At 50.6% G+C, this 19,203-nt stretch overlaps 1 protein-coding gene across 1 annotated transcript in view; it reads left to right on the top strand.

The window, feature by feature from the left end:
* LOC309520396 (sodium/potassium-transporting ATPase subunit alpha-2) overlaps positions 1–19,203 on the top strand; it is a 44,192-nt gene that overhangs the window by 17,641 nt on the left and 7,348 nt on the right. The window contains exons 6-19 of the mRNA XM_082202097.1: positions 1,398–1,532; positions 2,342–2,459; positions 4,527–4,795; positions 6,305–6,503; positions 7,902–8,011; positions 8,719–8,853; positions 11,052–11,241; positions 11,903–12,078; positions 13,346–13,482; positions 13,594–13,744; positions 14,804–14,972; positions 15,758–15,912; positions 17,061–17,184; positions 18,697–18,842. Of these exons, the coding sequence (XP_082058223.1) occupies positions 1,398–1,532; positions 2,342–2,459; positions 4,527–4,795; positions 6,305–6,503; positions 7,902–8,011; positions 8,719–8,853; positions 11,052–11,241; positions 11,903–12,078; positions 13,346–13,482; positions 13,594–13,744; positions 14,804–14,972; positions 15,758–15,912; positions 17,061–17,184; positions 18,697–18,842 (2,214 nt within the window). The remainder of the gene's footprint in view (positions 1–1,397; positions 1,533–2,341; positions 2,460–4,526; positions 4,796–6,304; positions 6,504–7,901; positions 8,012–8,718; positions 8,854–11,051; positions 11,242–11,902; positions 12,079–13,345; positions 13,483–13,593; positions 13,745–14,803; positions 14,973–15,757; positions 15,913–17,060; positions 17,185–18,696; positions 18,843–19,203) is intronic.

The following is a 19,203-nucleotide window of genomic DNA, read 5'->3' on the forward strand; positions in this document are numbered from 1 at the left end:
CTTCCCAGGAATTATTGGTTTTTAATGATTGTAGAATCATAGAAATGTATAGTTGGAAGGAACTACGAGGGTCATCTAGTCCCACCCCCTGCAAGGCAGTGCGGAAATCTTTCACCCGACGTGGGGCTTGAACTCACGCCCTGAAGTTAAGAGTCCCATGCCCCACTGACTGAGTTAACCGTTGTTTTCGTTTTATTTTGTGCTTTGTGTCCTTGTTTTGTATTTTTGTATTGTGAGCTGCCCTGTGATCTTCAGGTGAAGGGCAGCCCGCAAATTTAATAAATATAATAATAAAAATAATAATTCAGCTTCTTTATTCTAAAGCATCCTGGAAGGGCAGAGAAAGTCTTTGCAGCTTCACGTTGTTGCAGGAATTTATGCATAGGTTGGGGGGGGGTTGCCCCTCCAGCAGATATCTTGCACATGCAGCCCACTACCAAAACCAGGATAATCGCTTTTGTGACTTTTGTGATTTGTCCCCACAAAACACTTCATCACAGTTTCTTCCTATCCATTCAAAGGGCCTTTGCTGCATGATACCAAATGTAAGAATTCACTGATAAATGTATCTGTGTACTGGCTCACAAGGAAAACCTCACAAATTCATATAGACATGTGAGCTCAGCTCCTCAGCAGCCCCTCTGCCTGAGTGATAATCCCTGGCATCCTGATACCTGAGGGCCAGACAGGTAGCCATTCCAGAAATAACAAAGCCAGATGAAGACAAAAGGGTGGGATTAACTTGGCCGGGAAACAGGGAAATTTAAAGATCTCTTTTGTTCCACTTGATGGGTGTTTGTTGGAGGGCAAGGGGAACCATGGGGCAGGGTCCAGGATGCTCACATTACGGCTACCAGACCTCCCCTTTCATGATGTAACCGTGATGTAGTTTGGGGGGTGTAACATGGGGATTAGCAGCTAATAAAAGTGTGGGTTCTCTTTTGTTCGGGGCTTCCATCTTGTTCCACCTGGTGGCAGGTGGAAGTCCTGTCGCGACCGTCTTCCATCAAGACCAAGCCTCCTGGCTGCTGTTTTGCTCTGGTCTTCCTGGCTGGTCTCCTTGTTTTTTGTCCAAGGAGCCCTCAGATTTCTCTGTTAACAACGTTTTGTGCTTTTTAAATGTGCAAACTTGGGGGTCAAGTACAGGATGGAGGCAGCACCTTGAATGGCATTCACCTACAGCCCTGGTTGCCAATGTGGGGCACACACCCCATAGGGGGGCAATTTGATTTTTAAAGGGAAGCAATTCAAGAATGAGTTATTCACAGTGAATGGGAGCTCACTTTTTGAATAATAAGAATTACATGTCAGGATTTTAGGGATGCTGAGGTGGGGCGTGGCCACAAAAAGGCTGGGAACCGCTGACCCACAGGATTGACACCGTCTTGTCCCCACAGCAAGCCCTGGTGATTCGGGAAGGGGAGAAGAACCAGATCAATGCGGAGAACGTGGTGGTCGGGGACCTGGTGGAGGTGAAAGGAGGAGACCGGGTTCCCGCGGACCTGAGAATCATCTCCTCGCATGGCTGCAAGGTGAGGGCGACCAAGAGGGAAATGGCACAAGGGAAGAGCCCATGGGGAATAAAAATCAATTATTATTTTTAATTTAAAAAATCAGATTTTTAAAAATTTAAATCAGATTTTTTAAATAAAATGCTTTCACAGGAAAAAATTTCTAAAGATCGTTTTCTATTTAAGTTACATTATAGTTCAAAGGCAATTCATCAGGAAATAAGGATTTGTTTTAACTTTTTCATGTGTGCTAAAACTCAGTCTAAGGTTTACACACACACACACACACACACACACATATACACACACACACACACACACACACACACACACAAGGCGGGACGTGGGTGGCGCTGTGGGTAAAAGCCTCAGCGCCTAGGGCTTGCCGATCGAAAGGTCGGCGGTTCGAATCCCCGCGGCGGGGTGCGCTCCCGCTGCTCGGTCCCAGCGCCTGCCAACCTAGCAGTTCGAAAGCACCCTCGGGTGCAAGTAGATAAATAGGGACCGCTTACCAGCGGGAAGGTAAACGGCGTTTCCGTGTGCGGCTCTGGTTCGCCAGATGCGGCTTTGTCACGCTGGCCACGTGACCCGGAAGTGTCTCCGGACAGCGCTGGCCCCCGGCCTCTTGAGTGAGATGGACGCACAACCCCAGAGTCTGTCAAGAGTGGCCCGTATGGGCAGGGGTACCTTTACCGGCGTATAAAACGACCCCCAACTTTTGAGAAGATATTCCTGGGTTAAAAAGTAGACTTATACGCCAGAAAATACAGTATGTTCGGGAAAATACACAAAACCCCACATTGTGCAGCTTTTTCTGTTGTCTCATGCAGGTGGATAACTCCTCCCTGACGGGCGAGTCGGAACCACAGACCCGTTCTCCGGAGTTCACCCACGAAAACCCGCTGGAGACCCGGAACATCTGCTTCTTCTCCACCAACTGCGTGGAAGGTGAAAGGGCAAGGGGGGGATGGAGAGGGCAAGGAAAATCAGAGAATGGACCCACCTCACACACACACCCCCAGGAAGGTCAGACCCGGGCATCATAATCTTTGCTGCCAGGCTGCAGGAATGGTTGCCTCCGCCATCCCTGGGCATTCCCCATGACACGCTGAATTGCACCCAGACCCTGCCCATCTTATTCATTCATTTATTCATCTATTCGTTTGCTAGTTCGTGTCAAAATTGATCCAATAGCAGAGTGGCAACATGTCAGAGGGTGTGTGTGTGTGTGTGTGTGTGTGTGTGTACACACACACATATGCAAATTTGATGAAGAAATTTATATATTTATGTATACACACCGTATTTTTCACTCCATAAGACGCACCTCACCATAAGACGCACCTAGTTTTTAGAGGAGGAAAACAAGAAAAAAAATATTCTGAATGAAACAGTGGATGTATGATTTTTGAGGTTCATGCTGTGGCCACAGACATGTGATTTGATGGTGAATTTGGGGTGACCCAATGCAAAAATGCTGAGGATCCATGTGAGTCCGTGCTTTGAAACCATATTTTTGCACCACCTCCGCCCCATGAAACAGTGGGTGCATGATTTTTTTGGTGCAGGCTGTAGCCATGGACATGCTATGTGATCTGATGGTGAATTTGGGGTGACCCAATGTAAAAACCCTGAGGATCCATGGGCTTTTACCTCGCCCCTCCCAGGCAGCCTCCTTTATCGCTAGCCTCCCTTATCTCTCTCCCTTTCCCATCGATCAGCTGCTTCCTTTCAACACTCCCTTCCCTCTTGTTTGCCTTAGTGTCTTTTCCTCCGCTGGAGCAGTTTTTTGCTCCTCCTTTTCTTCTAATTTCTCTCCTCATTGCTTTAGTCTTCCTGTTTCCCCCCTTTGCAAGTTTGCTGTCTTTACCTCCCCCCTCCCAGGCAGCCTCCTTTATCTCTAACGTCCCTTATCTCCCTCCCAATCAGCAAACAATCAGCGGCTTTGTTTCAACACCCTCTTCCCTCTTTCAAAAAAAAAGCATGATCTGCTTTTTGCCCCTGGGCAATTTGACTCCAGGGACCACGCATTCACTCCATAAGACGCCTAGACATTTCCCCTTACTTTTTAGGAGGAAAAAAGTGTGTCTTATGGAGTGAAAAATACGTGTGTGTGTGTGCGCGCGAGCGCAAATTTAATGAAGAAAGAAGTGAAAGAGAAACCAAGGAGGGGAAGGAATAAAAAATTAAATGGTGGGAGAGAAAGATCACCTCACATTTAGAATACAAGAACGATTGTTTTTGTGGTCTGAACATTCTTCCTTCCTGGCTGATATTCCCCACAGGAATTTAGGTAGGTTTCAAACTTGATTCTGACACGTAGCATCAGAATCTCAGGTTTACCTGAGCAACCCGGGAACCAGGCATGCCCAGAACATAGGAATATAAAGAGAGTCTGGCTCCTGGGTCAGGCCAAAGGGTCCCATCTAGCCCAGGATCCTGTGCTCAGCGTGGCTGAGAAAAGGCCCCAAAGGGAGCCCTGCAAGCAGGATTCGATCACAACAGAAGTGGAAGAGAAACAAAGTTTTTAGGGAAGGGAAGTTTTAGTGTTTAGGGAAGTTTTTAATGATTGATGTTCTAATGTATTTTTAATCTCTGCTGGAAGCCGCCCAGAGTAGCTGGGGAAACCCAGGCAGATGGGCAGGGTGCAAATAAATTACTACTACTACTACTACTACTACTACTATTATTATTATTATTATTATTATTATTATTATTATTATTATTACAGCCCTCTTCCTTCTTGTGGTTTCCAGCAACTGGTATTCAGAAGCATCGCTGCCTCTGATGGTGGAGGCAGAGTATAGCTAGCCCTCAGTACCCCCCTCCTCCTCCCTGAGTTTGTCCAGTCCTTCTTTAAAGGATCCTGTGGCAGGGAGTTCCACAGTTTAACCACGTGCTGTGTGAAGGAGCCGTGGTGCCCGGATCCCAGGTTCGCCTGAGGAACACGGGTGCCAGGGACACCCCAGGAACCAGCAAGCCCTCCCTCTTCCCTTTCCCTCCCGTCCTGCGCAGGCACCGCCCGGGGCATCGTCATCTCGACCGGGGACCGGACGGTGATGGGCCGCATCGCCTCCCTGGCGTCCGGCCTGGAGGTGGGCCGCACCCCCATCGCCATGGAGATCGAGCACTTCATCCGCATCATCACGGGGGTGGCCGTCTTCCTGGGCCTCTCCTTCTTCATCCTCTCCCTCATCCTGGGCTACACCTGGCTGGAGGGCGTCATCTTCCTCATTGGCATCATCGTGGCCAACGTCCCCGAAGGACTCCTGGCAACCGTCACGGTAGGCTCAGAACCATAGCTGCCAACTTTGGGATTTGAAAATAAGGGATCCGCAGCCTCTCCTGTCCCGGAGACAGTCTACGGGATATCTAACAATCCGGGATAGCAGCGGGAAACAGCGCTGGAATAAGGGAATTTCCCGCAAAAAAAGGGAAGGTTGACAGCTATGCTCAGAACTAGGTTCTGTGGGGCGCTGTGGAAAAGGAGAGCAACAATATACAGTGGTACCTCACAGTGGCGAAGCTGCATGCTCCGCTACCTGGGATGGAGAGCAGGCGGGGGCATGGCTGGCACCCCCAGAGCGTGTGGTGCACGCCCTGGGGGCATGGGACGCATTCTGGGGCCGTGGTGCCCTGTTTGTGGGGGTGTGGCGCCCGGCACCCGGTGGGATATGTGGCATGTGTCAGGGGGGCTGTTAGAATGGCACCCTAACAGAATAGTGGTGCCGGGGGCGGTCCGCTCCCTCTGCACCCCCGTTCCTCTGCCAGTGGTACTTCGGTTTACGAACTTAATTCGTTCTGGAAGTCCGTTCTTAAACCGAAACCGTTCTTCAACCGCGGTGTGCTTTCCCTAACAGTGGCGTAGCGTGGGGGGTACAGGGGGGGCCGGCCACACCGGGCGCAACATCTGGGGGTTAGGGGTAGGGCGCGCAAATCCACGGGTTAGGGGGCGCAAATTACCGTATTTTTTGCACCATAACACTCACTTTTAAAAGTAAGGGGAAATGTCTGTGCGTGTTATGGAGGGAATGCCTACGGGTGGCATGCCTACGGATTTTCCTCCTCTAAAAACTACGTGTGTGTTATGGTCGGGTGCGTGTTATAGAGTGAAAAATACGGTACTTGCCTTGCCCCGGGTGCTGACAACCCACGCTACGCCACTGTTCCCTAATGAGACCTCCTACCACCAGTGCCCTTCCACCATTCGGATTCCGTTCTTGGACTGAGGTAAAGTTCACAAACCGGGACACCACAGTCATGCCTCATGTTACGTTTCTTCAGGTTACGTCCCGCGGCAACCCAGAAGTACCAGAAAGGGTTACTTCCAGGTTTTGCCGCTTGCACAGGCGCACAAAATGACATCACACGCATGCACAGAAGCGGTGAATCGCAACCCATGCGTGCACAGACAGGCCAGTGCAGGTTGTGTTCTTTTCATGTTGTGAAGGGGCCCCCACAACAGATCCCATTCACAACCAGAGGTACCACTGTACTTCGGTTTTGCGGAGTTTGTAAAACGAATCATTCTTATACAGGGCTGTTCTTAAACCGAGGTACCACTGTACCTGGAGGGGTGTAAAATGTCCCCCCAAACCCTGCCCTAGAGGAATGTTCCCAGAATGGAGGCAGGATATGCTTCCAAAAACCAGTGGCTGGAAACCACAGGAGGGAAAAGGGCTTTGGTGCTCAGATCCCGCGTACAGGTTTCCCCAAAGGGGCACCTGGTTGGCCACTGTGAAGACTCTCCCTTTTTTCAATCCTTGCTTGACCCTCTCCCCACTGCCCGGCAGGTGTGCTTGACCCTGACCGCCAAGCGCATGGCCCGCAAGAACTGCCTGGTGAAGAACCTGGAGGCTGTGGAGACGCTGGGCTCCACCTCCACCATCTGCTCCGACAAGACGGGGACCCTCACCCAGAACCGCATGACCGTGGCCCACATGTGGTTCGACAACCAGATCCACGAGGCGGACACCACCGAGGACCAGTCCGGTGAGCGGGGAGCCGGGGGGAGGGCACATGGGGGGAAAGAGCTGCTGTTGGGAAGCAGGGTGGGAGGGGAGTTGGTCTGGGGTGCCCCCATGACCCCCCAGCTTTCAAATCAGGACTTGAACCACTTTCCCTCCAGAGTGTCTGGAGGCTGTTGGAGGTTGGATGGCAGCTAACAGATTGAGGTTGAATCCTGACAAGACAGAAGTACTGTTTTTGGGGGACAGGAGGCGGGCAGGTGAGGAGGACTCCCTGGTCCTGAATGGGGCAACTGTGCCCCTGAAGGACCAGGTGCGCAGCCTGGGAGTCATTTTGGACTCACAGCTGTCCATGGAGGCACAGGTCAAATCTGTGTCCAGGGCAGCTGTTTACCAGCTCCATCTGGTACGCAGGATGAGACCCCACCTGCCCACAGACAGTCTTGCCAGAGTGGTGCATGCTCTGGTTATCTCCCGCTTGGACTACTGCAATGCACGCTACGTGGGGCTACCTTGGAAGGTGACTCAGAAACTGCAACTAATCCAAAATACAGCAGCTAGACTGGTGACTGGGGGCAGCTGCAGAGACCACATAACACCTGTCTTGAAAGACCTACATTGGCTCCCAGTACGTTTCCAAACACAGTTCAAAGTGTTGGTGCTGACCTTGAAAGCCCTAAACGGCCTCGGTCCTGTATACCTGAAGGAGCATCTCCATCCCCATCACTCAGCCAGACACTGAGGTCCAGATCCTTCTGGCGGTTCCCTCCCTGCGAGAAGTGAGGTTACAGGGAATCAGGCATAGGGCCTTCTTGGTGGTGGCACCCGCCCTGTGGAACGCCCCCCCACCAGATGTCAAAGAGATAAACAGCTATCAGACTTTTAGAAGACATCTGAAGGCAGCCCTGTTTAGGGAAGCTTTTGATGTTTAATAGGTTATTGTATTTTAGTGTTTTATTGGAAGCCGCCCAGAGTGGCTGGGGAAGCCCAGCCAGATGGGCGGGGTATAAATAATAAATCGTTGTTGTTGTTGTTGTTGTTGTTGTTGTTGTTCCCCCTGCCCCACCTCACAGGCACCTAGGAATCCAATAATAACAGTCTAAAACACAAGATGTTCTCTCCTTCCCCCCACAGGTTAACTCAAATATTTATGGGGGAGATGCTGGCAACCAGGCAGCCCCATCCCATGCTCCCGCTTTGGGGCATAGCTGTCAATGTTTTCCTTTTTTTAAAGGAAATTACCTTATTCCGAATAGGATTCCTCGCAAGAAAAGGGAAAAGTTGGCAGCTATGCTTTGGGGACTCATTGTTACCGCCTGTCTGAGGACCCAATGGTACCTGCTCACAGTATCAGCCCCCCTCCATTGCCATAAGTCACTGTTCAAATAGCTCTGACCCCCCACCCCCGGTTCTCTCCCCCCAGGAGCCACGTTTGACAAGCGCTCGGCCACGTGGACGGCCCTGGCCCGGATCGCCGGACTCTGCAACCGGGCCGTCTTCAGAGCAGGGCAGGACAAGATCCCCATCTCTAAGGTACCGGGGGGGGCAGCAGAGGGAGGTCGGATTCAGCCTCCAGAAAACCCGGGAAGAACTCAGTGGCCCCCGCAAGTCATGGCTGGACCGATTGTTAAACCACCCTGGGAATTGTAGCTCTGGGGTCTCATCTTCCGTTCCAAGATGGCGGGGCGTTCATACGCTGCGGCTCTGAGCTCCGTATAATCTCACTGCATACAAGTTGTACAAATAAAGTATTTCCATTTCAATTTATTTCAATTTCCTAATGGCTCTCTGCACCCTGAATGAACTACAGTTCCCAGAGATTCTTTGCAGAAAGCCATGACTGGCTAAAGTGGTATCATAGCGCTTTACATGTGAATGTGGCCCTACAGTTCCCAGAGTTTCCTGGGAAGAAGGGTTGGCTGTTGAGCCACTCTGGGAATTGTAGCGCTGGGAGGTGGAATGGGGGGGTTTCTTAATGACTCTCTTCACCCTGAACAAGCTACAGTTCCCGGGGTTCTTTGGAGGAAGCCATAAACTGTTCAAAGTGAGATGGTAGCGCTTGACGTGAGTGGTGCAGATGGGGCTAAGACCCCACCGACCCCTTACTTACCCTCTTGTTTCAAATTGCACCACTGCATGTGGAGCCAAAAGAGGACACTTCCCTCCAAGCCACCTTGTGGGGGGCAGCAGACTTCCTCCCCTGACCCCCTTCCTTCCTTCGCCCCCTCTCTCTCCGCCAGAGGGACACGGCTGGGGACGCCTCAGAGTCCGCCCTCCTGAAATGCATCGAGCTCTCCTGTGGGTCCGTCAAGAAGATGCGCGACAGGAACCCCAAAGTGACGGAGATCCCTTTCAACTCCACCAACAAATACCAGGTTGGACATGTTTGTGTGTGTGTGGCAGTGGTGGTGCAGTTGTTAGAGCATGGGTAGGCAAACGAAGGCCCAGGGGCTGGATCCAGCCCAATCGCCTTCTCAATCCAGCCCATGGATGGTCTGGGAATCAGTGTTTTTACATGGGTATAATGTGACCTTTTATTTAAAATTCATCTCTGGGTTATTTGTGGGGCATAGGAATTCGTTCATTTCCCCCCCAAAAAAAATATAGCCCGGCCCCCCACAATGTCTGAGTGTCTGAAAAAGTTTGTTGGGTTAGAGTGTTAGGCTAGGACTTGGGGGAGATACGGGTTCGAATCCCCCTTGGCCATGAAGCTCACTGGTTTGTGACCTTGGGGGGGGCAGCCCGCGCCTCTCTCAGTCTAACCTACCTCACACTGGACACATGGGGGTGGGTGGGGGGCTGTCACAGTCTCCATATCCTTGGGGCTATAGGTGGTTTTCACAGTTTCCCAATTTTATTGTGTCTGCCCCTGTTATTATACTGCTGGGTATTGGCATTTTTTAATTAGGAAACCCCCTAAGCCACTGCAGGGACCTTTGGACTGAACAGCATTTTAAAAAATGAAGTTTGTAAGTGAATAAAGCAAGTCTTTGCTTTGCCTTGGAGCTCAGAGGGGTCAGTCCCCAAAGGCAGAGACTAGGAAGAACTCCCTGAAACAAGATCAGAATAATGACGCCCCTTTTTCAAACTGGGATTTCTCCCGTTAACTCTTGCCTGAATCTGTTCATTCAACCAAGTGCTATAAGTGAAATGGCTGTGAGGGTCCGCTAGAGGGGGCCAGAGCTCGGCTTAATGGCAGGGGGGGGTCAGGGCCATCAAAAAGACCCCCCCCCCCTTTGCAATCTTCAGTCCACCCATGCATTTCCGTCTCCTGGATTCAGGTGAGGTGGCTTTCCTTGCACAGCTGCCACCTCTGAAGCTGGGAGGAAGCCGGGTTCTCCTCACTGGGCTTCTAAGAGCCACTGAGAGCTGCGCTTTCACTCTGGGAAAACTCAAAGGAAGTCAGATTATCCTCCCCCAGGGCCAGGGCCTTCTCAGTGGTGGCTCCAACCTGGTGGAATGCTCTGTCCCAGGAGACCAGGGCCCTGCAGGATTTAACCTCCTTCTGCCGGGCCTGTAAGACAGAGCTATTCCAACTGGCTTTCAATTTGAACTTAGCCTGATCTTTTATTCCCCTTCCTTCCCTTTTTATGAAGATTCCCCGCTCTGGGATCCCACAGCTAATTCTCCCCTGGTCTCCTCGCTGGCCCAAGTAGGACCAATTCAGCCAGCTAGCCCTGGTGATCATCTAATGTTTATTGGATGGATTTCCCCCCTAAACTGATTTTTGAATCCTGAATTTATTGTTATTCACATTTTTACTGTATTTTATGCTGTTTTTTGTTGCATCAATTAAGTGTTTTAAATTTGTTGTTAGCCGCCCTGAGCCCGGTTTTCTGAACCCAGAAGGGCGGGGTATAAATAAAAATGTATTTATTATTTATTAAAATGCTGAAGTGCAGCAGGAGCACAGGCACATATTTCACGGCAGCGACAAAGGGCACCACAGACGCCGTCCAAAGGAGTTCTGCTAGTTGTCCCCTGTGTGACAGAAGAGTGTTGCTGCTCCCACGCAGAGGGGCGGCAGACACCCTCTTGCTTTTGACTTTCAGGCATCTCCCAAATGCCTTTTTGGGCCAACAGGCCTGTCCGAGCCTCTCTTTTTGACCGCTCATTTTACCGATTGTTTTGTACTGTTTTTAACTCTGCACAGCGCCCTAATTTTTCAGTACAGTCCTACCTCGGGTTACAGACGCTTCAGGTTGCGCGTTTTTGGGATACGGACGCGTTGAAACCCGGAAGTACCAGAACGGGTTGCTTCCGGGTTTCGGCGCTTGCGCATGCGCAGAATCAAATTGTGCTTTGAACATGCACAGAAGCGCCGAATCGCAACCCGCACAAGCGCAGATGCGGCGCTGTGGGTTGCAGACGTGCCTCCCGCATGGATCATGTCCGCAACCCGAGCCACTGTATATAAACAGTGGCATAGAAATCCTTTTACAAATAAAAGTTGGTTTTATTCAGGAACCCCAACTAAAGAATCCCTGGCATTTGGCCACCCAAGAGCCCCTTTGGCTTCAGAATAGACCTCCACTCAGATCTCTCTCTTCCCCGCTTCTCCGTCCTGCTCCAGCTCTCCATCCATGAGCACGAAGACAAGCCCAACGGCTACGTCCTGGTGATGAAGGGAGCCCCTGAGAGGATCCTCGACCGCTGCTCCAACATCCTCTTGCAAGGCCAGGAGGTGCCCCTGGACGAGGAGATGCGGGACGCCTTCCAGAACGCCTACCTTGAGCTGGGGGGGCTGGGCGAGAGAGTGCTGGGTGAGGAGGCCAGGGGGGTGGGGAAAGGGAGGGGTGGGAGTGAGAGTGAGAGTGCCCCAGCGAGGCCAAGAAAGCGCATGGTGAATGAATGCAGATCTCTCGAATGGAGTGTGATGGCTATTGTGAGAATTTAGAAACCAACAGCAACTTCTGACGCCATGTTGCATTATTGCTCAGGGAAATTGTGGCAGAAATTGCCAGCATTTGCTCCTTTGTTCTATGCCTGGAACAGAAATCATTCCACTGGATACAACCAGCATTCGCTGTACTTGTTTTCAAACTGAAACAATAAGTCATTGATTATCTTTCCCTGCGTTGTGTTTCATGGAATTGTAGTGTTGGTAATCCAGACCAGCAATGGAGGAATCACAGCTAAAGATGGATCCCTGACAGGTGGCCGTCCAACTTCTGTTTAGCCTGTTCCGCTGTTGAACAGCTCTTGCCATCAGAAGGTTATTCCTTTGCACTCAAACAAAGGGTGCATAATAACACAACAAGAATGTAACCATAACGTATTTAATTACATAAAAAAAACCCTGCCACTGTTGACATCAAGACAGATAACATTGTTTTATTGCCTGAAGGCAAACTGTGTTGGAGAGCAGAGGGGGCGAGGTCTTGGGGTCTCACTCTCCCTCCCTCCGTCTCCGCAATCCCACAGGTTTCTGCCATTACAACCTCCCCGAAGACCAGTTCCCCCGAGGCTTCAAGTTTGACGCGGACGAAGTCAACTTCCCCACCAGCAACCTCTGCTTTGTGGGGCTCATGTCCATGATTGACCCGCCTCGGGCCGCTGTGCCGGATGCCGTGGGGAAGTGCCGGAGCGCCGGGATTAAGGTCAGCCATGCTGGGGAGACGGGCTCTGTCTTCTGCCCTCCCTCTCCCCCCCCCATACGCCCCAGAGAAAGCAACTGGGAGACCAGAGGCGAATCCCCCACTTGGCTCTTGGCCACCACTGCTTCGTGTGACAGAAGGAGGACCTTACTTTAGGGTTACCAGATGTCCCCGGTTCCCAGGGACAGTCCCCGGATTTGCAGATCTGTCCCCGGGAAACGTGGCAGTGGAGGTCTCAGCAGCCCAGAGCCTGCCTGGTAGCGCAGTTGGCTCTGGCTGCCTTCAGGAGCTGCTCACTGCTGTAGCACCAGCCATTTTCCCTCTCTGGAATCATATGGGGACTTCCGGAGAGGGAAAATGGCGGGTGCCATGGTCATGAGCAACTCCTGAAGCCAGCCAGAGCCAACTGTGCTACCAACGGCCAACCGGCCGCAACTCCTGAGTCTCCCCTGATCTGTCAAAAGGAAGGGGGAAGATTGGGGGAGGCTTGGGAGTCACAGGCGGGCAGCGCGCCATTGCCCAGGAGGGGCGCAAGGCATGCGGTTTCTCTGCCGGGCAAGGTGCAAAGCCCTTCTTTCACACCCTGTGAGACATAAATGCACATGGATTTATATTCAGATGCTAGGATAGAGATGATAAGGAAAACAGGAAGACACAATGAGAGATAAAGGAGGTTCTGTGGGATTGGTGGAAGTCAACGTCTTGTTGTTGTTTTAGTGTTTATAGTATTAACTTGTAAGATATGGATTTGTTGTTGTTTTTTTAGTTGTTGTTCCTTTCTTTAAAATAAAAAAATTCCTTCCAGTAGTACCTTAAAGATCAACTAAGTTAGTTCTTGGTATGAGCTTTCGTGTGCATGCACACTTCTTCAGATACACTGAAACAGAAGTTGCCAGATCCTTCTATATAGTGAGATCCTTCTATATAGTGCCAGATCCTTCTATATATTCCTTTCTTTAGTTTTCGAATGTTGGTTTTTGCCCCCTTTGTTTTGACTGATTGGGGGAGGCTCGGGAGTCGCGGCCGGCCATTGCACAGGGTTTTTTTAATACAATATGCATGTGTGCTTGGGCCCAGAGTCCTTTGCCTCACCATCCCCACTACTGACACTGTTGCTACTCAACTTCCAAAAAAAAAAAAAGTGTCCCTGGATTCATTGAAAAAAATCTGGTCACCATACGTTTACTTTATCTCTCCTGAATCTTGCAACCTTTGGCTTTACCAGATGAGGGTTTTGTCCTGATTGCTGCCTCTGCCCCTGTTCCCCCAGGTGATTATGGTGACCGGCGACCACCCCATCACCGCCAAGGCCATTGCCAAGGGGGTGGGCATCATCTCTGAAGGGACCGAGACGGTGGAGGACATCGCTGACCGCCTCAACATCCCCGTCAACCAGGTCAACCCCAGGTAGGCCGGCACTTCCGTCCCTGGGCAGCCCCCGCTCCCCCCCGCCTCCTCCAGCCAGGTGTCTCGTGGACTTCCTTCGCCAATGTGGCTTCTTTCCCCCTCTCCTCGCAGGGAAGCCAAGGCTTGTGTGGTCCACGGATCGGACCTCAAAGACATGACCTCTGAGCAGCTGGACGAGATCCTCAAGAACCACACGGAGATCGTCTTTGCCCGCACCTCCCCGCAGCAGAAGCTCATCATCGTGGAAGGTTGCCAGAGGCAGGTGAGGCAGATCCTCTTGTTTTCATTTTCTGCCAGGTACGCAATAATTTTATTTTATTGTTTAATTTCCCCACCAATGCTATTTGCCAGTTTGCAAAGGGGAACCCACTCTGAGTCCTTCCAGGACCTTGCTGTTACGAGCCTGGATACCTGGATACTAGTAGAAGAGAACTCATTACAGGTTTCAGCTTCAAGTGAATATTCTCTCCTGTGAAAAGATTGAGGAAAGCCGGACATTTAGAGACATTTCCCCTAGGAGTTGCTTTGTATGACCCTGCAATGATCTTCGGGGGCCTTTTGTCATGTGCCTCCTATATGAGAGGTCAGGAGAGTGGCAACATGAGACGGGGCCTTTTCTGTGGTGGCCCCCCATTTGTGGAATGCTCTCTCAGTGAGACTTGCTTGGCACCTTCACCACATATCTTCAGGTGCCAGGCGAAAACATGTCTTCGGCACCTGGCCATTGGCTGATTAAACAATCATTGGCCTTTAAAAGCATTTGTGGAAGAAGGGTTATTGATTTGTTTCTGTTTTATTAGATATTTTGTGGTCTCATTTTGTATTTTCATTTTGTGAACTGCCCTGTGATCTTCAGTTGAAGGGTGAATACAAATTTTAATAATAATAATAATAATAATAATAATAATGTCATACCTCAGGTTACAGACACTTCAGGTTGCATTTTTTTGGGTTACGGACCCGCCAAAACCTGGAAGTACCAGAACGGGTTACTTCCGGGTTTTGGGGGTCGCACATGCACAGAAGTGCTAAACCGTGCTTTGTGCATGCGCAGAAGCACCAAATTGCAACCCTTGTGTGCGCAGACGCAGGTTGCGAACGCAGCAGGTTGCGAACGTGTATACCGCACGGATCACGTTCGCAACCTGAGCATCCACTGTAAGAATAATAGCAGCAATAATAACAACAATAATATTTGGGTCAGTGCTTCCTGAGCCACTTTCCCCCATGTCTACCACATACATCAGACACAGTAGATCCTGTCATTCTGCACCTTCTCCCAACGTCTGGCGCTGACCCCCCTCCCCCTCCTGTTCTCCAGGGGGCCATTGTGGCAGTGACCGGGGACGGGGTGAACGACTCGCCCGCCTTGAAGAAGGCCGACATTGGCATCGCCATGGGAATCGCTGGCTCCGACGTCTCCAAGCAGGCTGCGGACATGATCCTCCTGGACGACAACTTCGCCTCCATCGTTACGGGGGTGGAGGAAGGTGGGTGGAAGGGGCGCCGAGTCGAGCCAGGAGGCCCTGCTGCCCCTCCTTCGCCCGTCCCTCTCACCCCCTCGCCCCATATGCGCCCACCCAACTGATTTATCAGTTTTGTTTAGGCATGTAGAATTGCTGGTGTGTGTTTTCACTCATTTTTAGTTTATTGCTGATTTTGTCTTTTGAATGTTTTAAAGAGCTGCTCTTAATGGTGATTTTATTACAATACAATACAATACGATACAATATGATAATCTTTATTTTCATTGTCCCATACAAACAACGAAATTGAAAAAATCTACATCAGACATTCTAAAACCAACAAGCCTGCTATCCCAGCTATCCCAGCCTAGTTAGCCCCCTAAAAACTCTGACACCCCATAATTAAATACAATATACTCCCACAGAGACTACCTTACACTGCGTTTAAAACCAAAATCGCATTTGGGTAGAAACTGTTTCTCAGGCGGCTAGTCCTGGTCTTTCTAACCCTGGACCTTCTTCCAGAAGGCAGAAGCTGAAAGAGATCATTTCCGGGGTGAGCACTGTCCTGCTCTATCTCTGCTGCTTTCTTATGGCACCTGGAAGCGTACATTTGATCCAAGGTGGGAAGAGTGCACCCAGTTATTCTCTCCGCAGTCTTGACAACCCTGGACAGCACTGGTTTTCCCCCAACTGTGCAGCTCCCAAAGCACACGTTTTCTTTGACGGTGGTTTGTTTGTTTTTACAATTAAGAGGTGTATAAATTTTATGAAACAAATGACCGGCGCCCCCATCCTCTGCCCGGCAGGTCGCCTGATCTTTGACAACCTGAAGAAGTCCATTGCCTACACTCTGACCAGCAACATTCCAGAGATCACCCCTTTCCTGCTCTTCATCATCGCCAACATCCCTCTTCCCCTGGGCACCGTCACCATCCTCTGCATCGACCTGGGCACCGACATGGTGAGTGTCACCAGGGCCCAGGGAGGGGGGCAGCAGACAAAGAAGGTTGCATTGAAACAAAATCTTGTGATCCATTAGCCAATGAAAGGCGGTACAGTTCTATGCATAATCTGAATTGGTGGTTCCCAGAGTGGGCAGCATATTTTCATTCCAGTCATCCACGTAACTCTGAAATCGAACCCTAGAGCTTGCAGAGGTTCGGGGGGGGGCAAGATCCTGCTCAAATGCCAACCCTGAAAAACCCTGTGTGGTCAAGAGCACCTCTCCCACATGTGGGATGTGAAACACAAGAGCAGTCAAGTACAGCATTCCTAGAGTGAACACCTGGGGAGGAGTGTTTGTCCAGCCAGCAGGTCAACTTCCTGTTTCCTTCTGGGCTGGGACAGACTTCCTCTGCATGGGACTAGAGGTGGGCGTGGCCTCACCTGTGCAGGTAACGACAAAAGCCCAGGGCAGGGCAGCCATCTCTCTCTCTTTGACTACATGCATCAAAGAAGCAACATCTGCTTAGCCAAATATGCTCTCTTGGTCTCCAGCCAAGAGAGGACAAAGGGACTGTCTCCTTATGAGATAGTTTCCAGGTGTATGTTACTTTTCTAAGCTAAGTCTGCCTTCTGGGATCCGACTGTGAACAGAATGTGAGTAAACTCTTTTTATACTTTTATAGAAGACTGTGTCGTGTCTTATCTTTTATGAGCGAATAAGGGGAAAATACCAGAACACTTATTCTAGAGGCTTTAGCAAATGCATCCGCTGTGAGTTTAAAAGGGGGAATGTTACTCTGCTAAACTGTGAACTTGTTTACACAAGTTGGAAAGGCTATAGTCAAACAATGTATCCTCTCCTACATCCCTGAACATTCCCACATATATTTCATAGCAGCTCATTTCAGTCATCCACGAAACTCTGAAATCGAACCCTAGAGCTTGCAGAGGTTTGGGGGGGGGGGCAAGATCCTGCTCAAATGCCGACCCTGAAAAAAACCCTGTGTGGGTTTTCAGTCAAGAGCACCTCTCCCACCAACATGGGGATCATCCCCAAAATATTAACGGTGGGGAAATGGAGCTGGACCCCTCCACAGCCTTATATCTGTTTCTGGTTCTTGCTGCCCCACTGAAATTTGCACCCCGCTGCTCCTTCTCCCTTAGGTGCCGGCCATCTCCCTGGCTTACGAAGCTGCGGAGAGCGACATCATGAAGAGGCAGCCGAGAAACCCCAGGACGGACAAGCTGGTGAACGAGCGTCTCATCAGCATGGCCTACGGGCAGATCGGTGAGGGGCTGGCACAAAGCACCCAGTTTCCAGGCCACAGATTGGGGAATAAGAAGGGGAGCGCTGTAGATGCCACCATGCCACTATGGTTAGAGTATAGGACTAGCACCGGGGAGAGACCTGTTTCGAATCCCCATTCGGCCCTGAAGTTTCCTGGGTGTGAACTTGGCCAGTCACTGCCTCTCTTAGCCTAACGTACCTCACAAGGTTGCTGTTGTTGTGGGGACTAAATGAAAAGGGGGGAAGAACCACACACATCAACTTGAGCTACTTGGAGGGAAAAGGGTGAGGCATAAATGTCATAAATCAGTGGTTCCCAATTAGCTAAGCATTGCAGACCCCCTGTTTTTTAAAAGCCAAGCCGGTGGACACCATACTTTTTTTGTGGGGGAAACTGATATCTCTGTGGTAGCCACAGACCACCCCACTGGGGTCTGCAGATCACCAGTTTGGAACCACTGTCCTAAATCAATATTGCAGAGGGGGCACGACAGAGACAGAGACAGCTGCCAGTAATACAACAACGTTATGTCATAAAAAGCATAATATCACTAGAACGTAACACTATGACCAAGCTGTTAATTTAGCATCTATCGACATTTAAGCAAAATAGGGTAGGTCAAGAAAAAGAGAGTCCAGTGACTTCACACCCGAAAGGAGCCCCAAAGCTGAGTACCTTTGCAGGCTGTGATTTAGCTGATTCCTACATTGCAGAGAAAAGGGACGCAGGTGGCGCTGTGGGTTAAACCATAGAGCCTAGGACTTGCCGATCAGAAGGTCGGTGGTTCGAATCCCCGCGACGGGGTGAGCTCTCGTTCCTCGGTCCCTGATCCTGCCAACCTAGCAGTTCAAAAGCACGTCAAAGTGCAAGTACATAAACAGATAAACCTCCAGCGGGAAGGTAAATGGCGTTTCCGTGCGCTGCTCTGGTTTCGCCAGAAGCGGCTTAGTCCTGCTGGCCACATGACCCGGAAGCTGTATGCCAGCTCCCTCGGCCAATAAAGTGAGATGAGCACCGCAACCCCAGAGTCGTTCGCGACTGAACCTACTTTGCATAGGTGGTTGGACTAGATGACTCTGGGAGTCCCTCCAAATCTCTAGTTCTGTGATTCTATGAACTTTCACACATACACAACCCACCACACACACACACACACACACACACACACACACACACTATTTTATGCCTAGCCAAAAACTTGTCCCTCTCTTTTGAGTTCCTTATTAACTTGAATTCTCTTAATGATTTTTAAAATATTTTTCTTGGGAACTCCTTACTCTGGGTTCCTAGGGCTTGCTATGGGGAGGCAGGTGCAAACAATGCTCCCCCAACAGCCCACCCCATGGCAAACCCAGACAGCCTTTCTCTCCTGCCGCCTCTGTCTTCCCCTTCAGCAGATTCTGCCCTGGCCCAGAAGTGGCAGGCCAGCCACTGAGTTCTCCTTGCACTTCCTGCTGGCAGAGCTTTGCTCAGGTGCCCTCCAGGAGGAATGACTCTCTCCCTCCCTCCAGGTATGATCCAGGCCCTTGGGGGCTTCTTCACTTATTTTGTCATCCTGGCCGAAAATGGCTTCCTCCCCTCCACCTTGCTGGGCATCCGCTTGGACTGGGACGACCGCTCCAAAAACGACCTGGAAGACAGCTATGGGCAGGAGTGGGTGAGTGGGGAGCCCTCTTATTGCTGAGGGGGCCTCTGCGTGGAGATGCAACAGCACCCCTCTTCCTCATTTTAAAGATTTTTTTCTTTTAATACAGCAGCATTGCCATCATAGTTTAGAGGTCCCGGGCCCTAAGGAAGTCAGACTATCCACTACCAGGGCCAGGGCCTTCTCAGTGGTGGCTCCAACCTGGTGGAATGCTCTGTTCCACGAGACCAGGGCCCTGCAGGATTTAACCTCGTTCCGCAGGGCCTGTAAGACAGAGCTATTCCGCCTGGCCTTAATTTGAATTCAGCCTGATCTTTTATTCCCCGTCCTTCCCTTTTTATGACGATTACCCACTCTGGGGTCCCACAACTAA

Source organism: Podarcis vaucheri (assembly GCF_965113315.1).
Source record: "Podarcis vaucheri genome assembly, chromosome: 16".
Lineage (NCBI taxonomy): Eukaryota > Metazoa > Chordata > Lepidosauria > Squamata > Lacertidae > Podarcis > Podarcis vaucheri.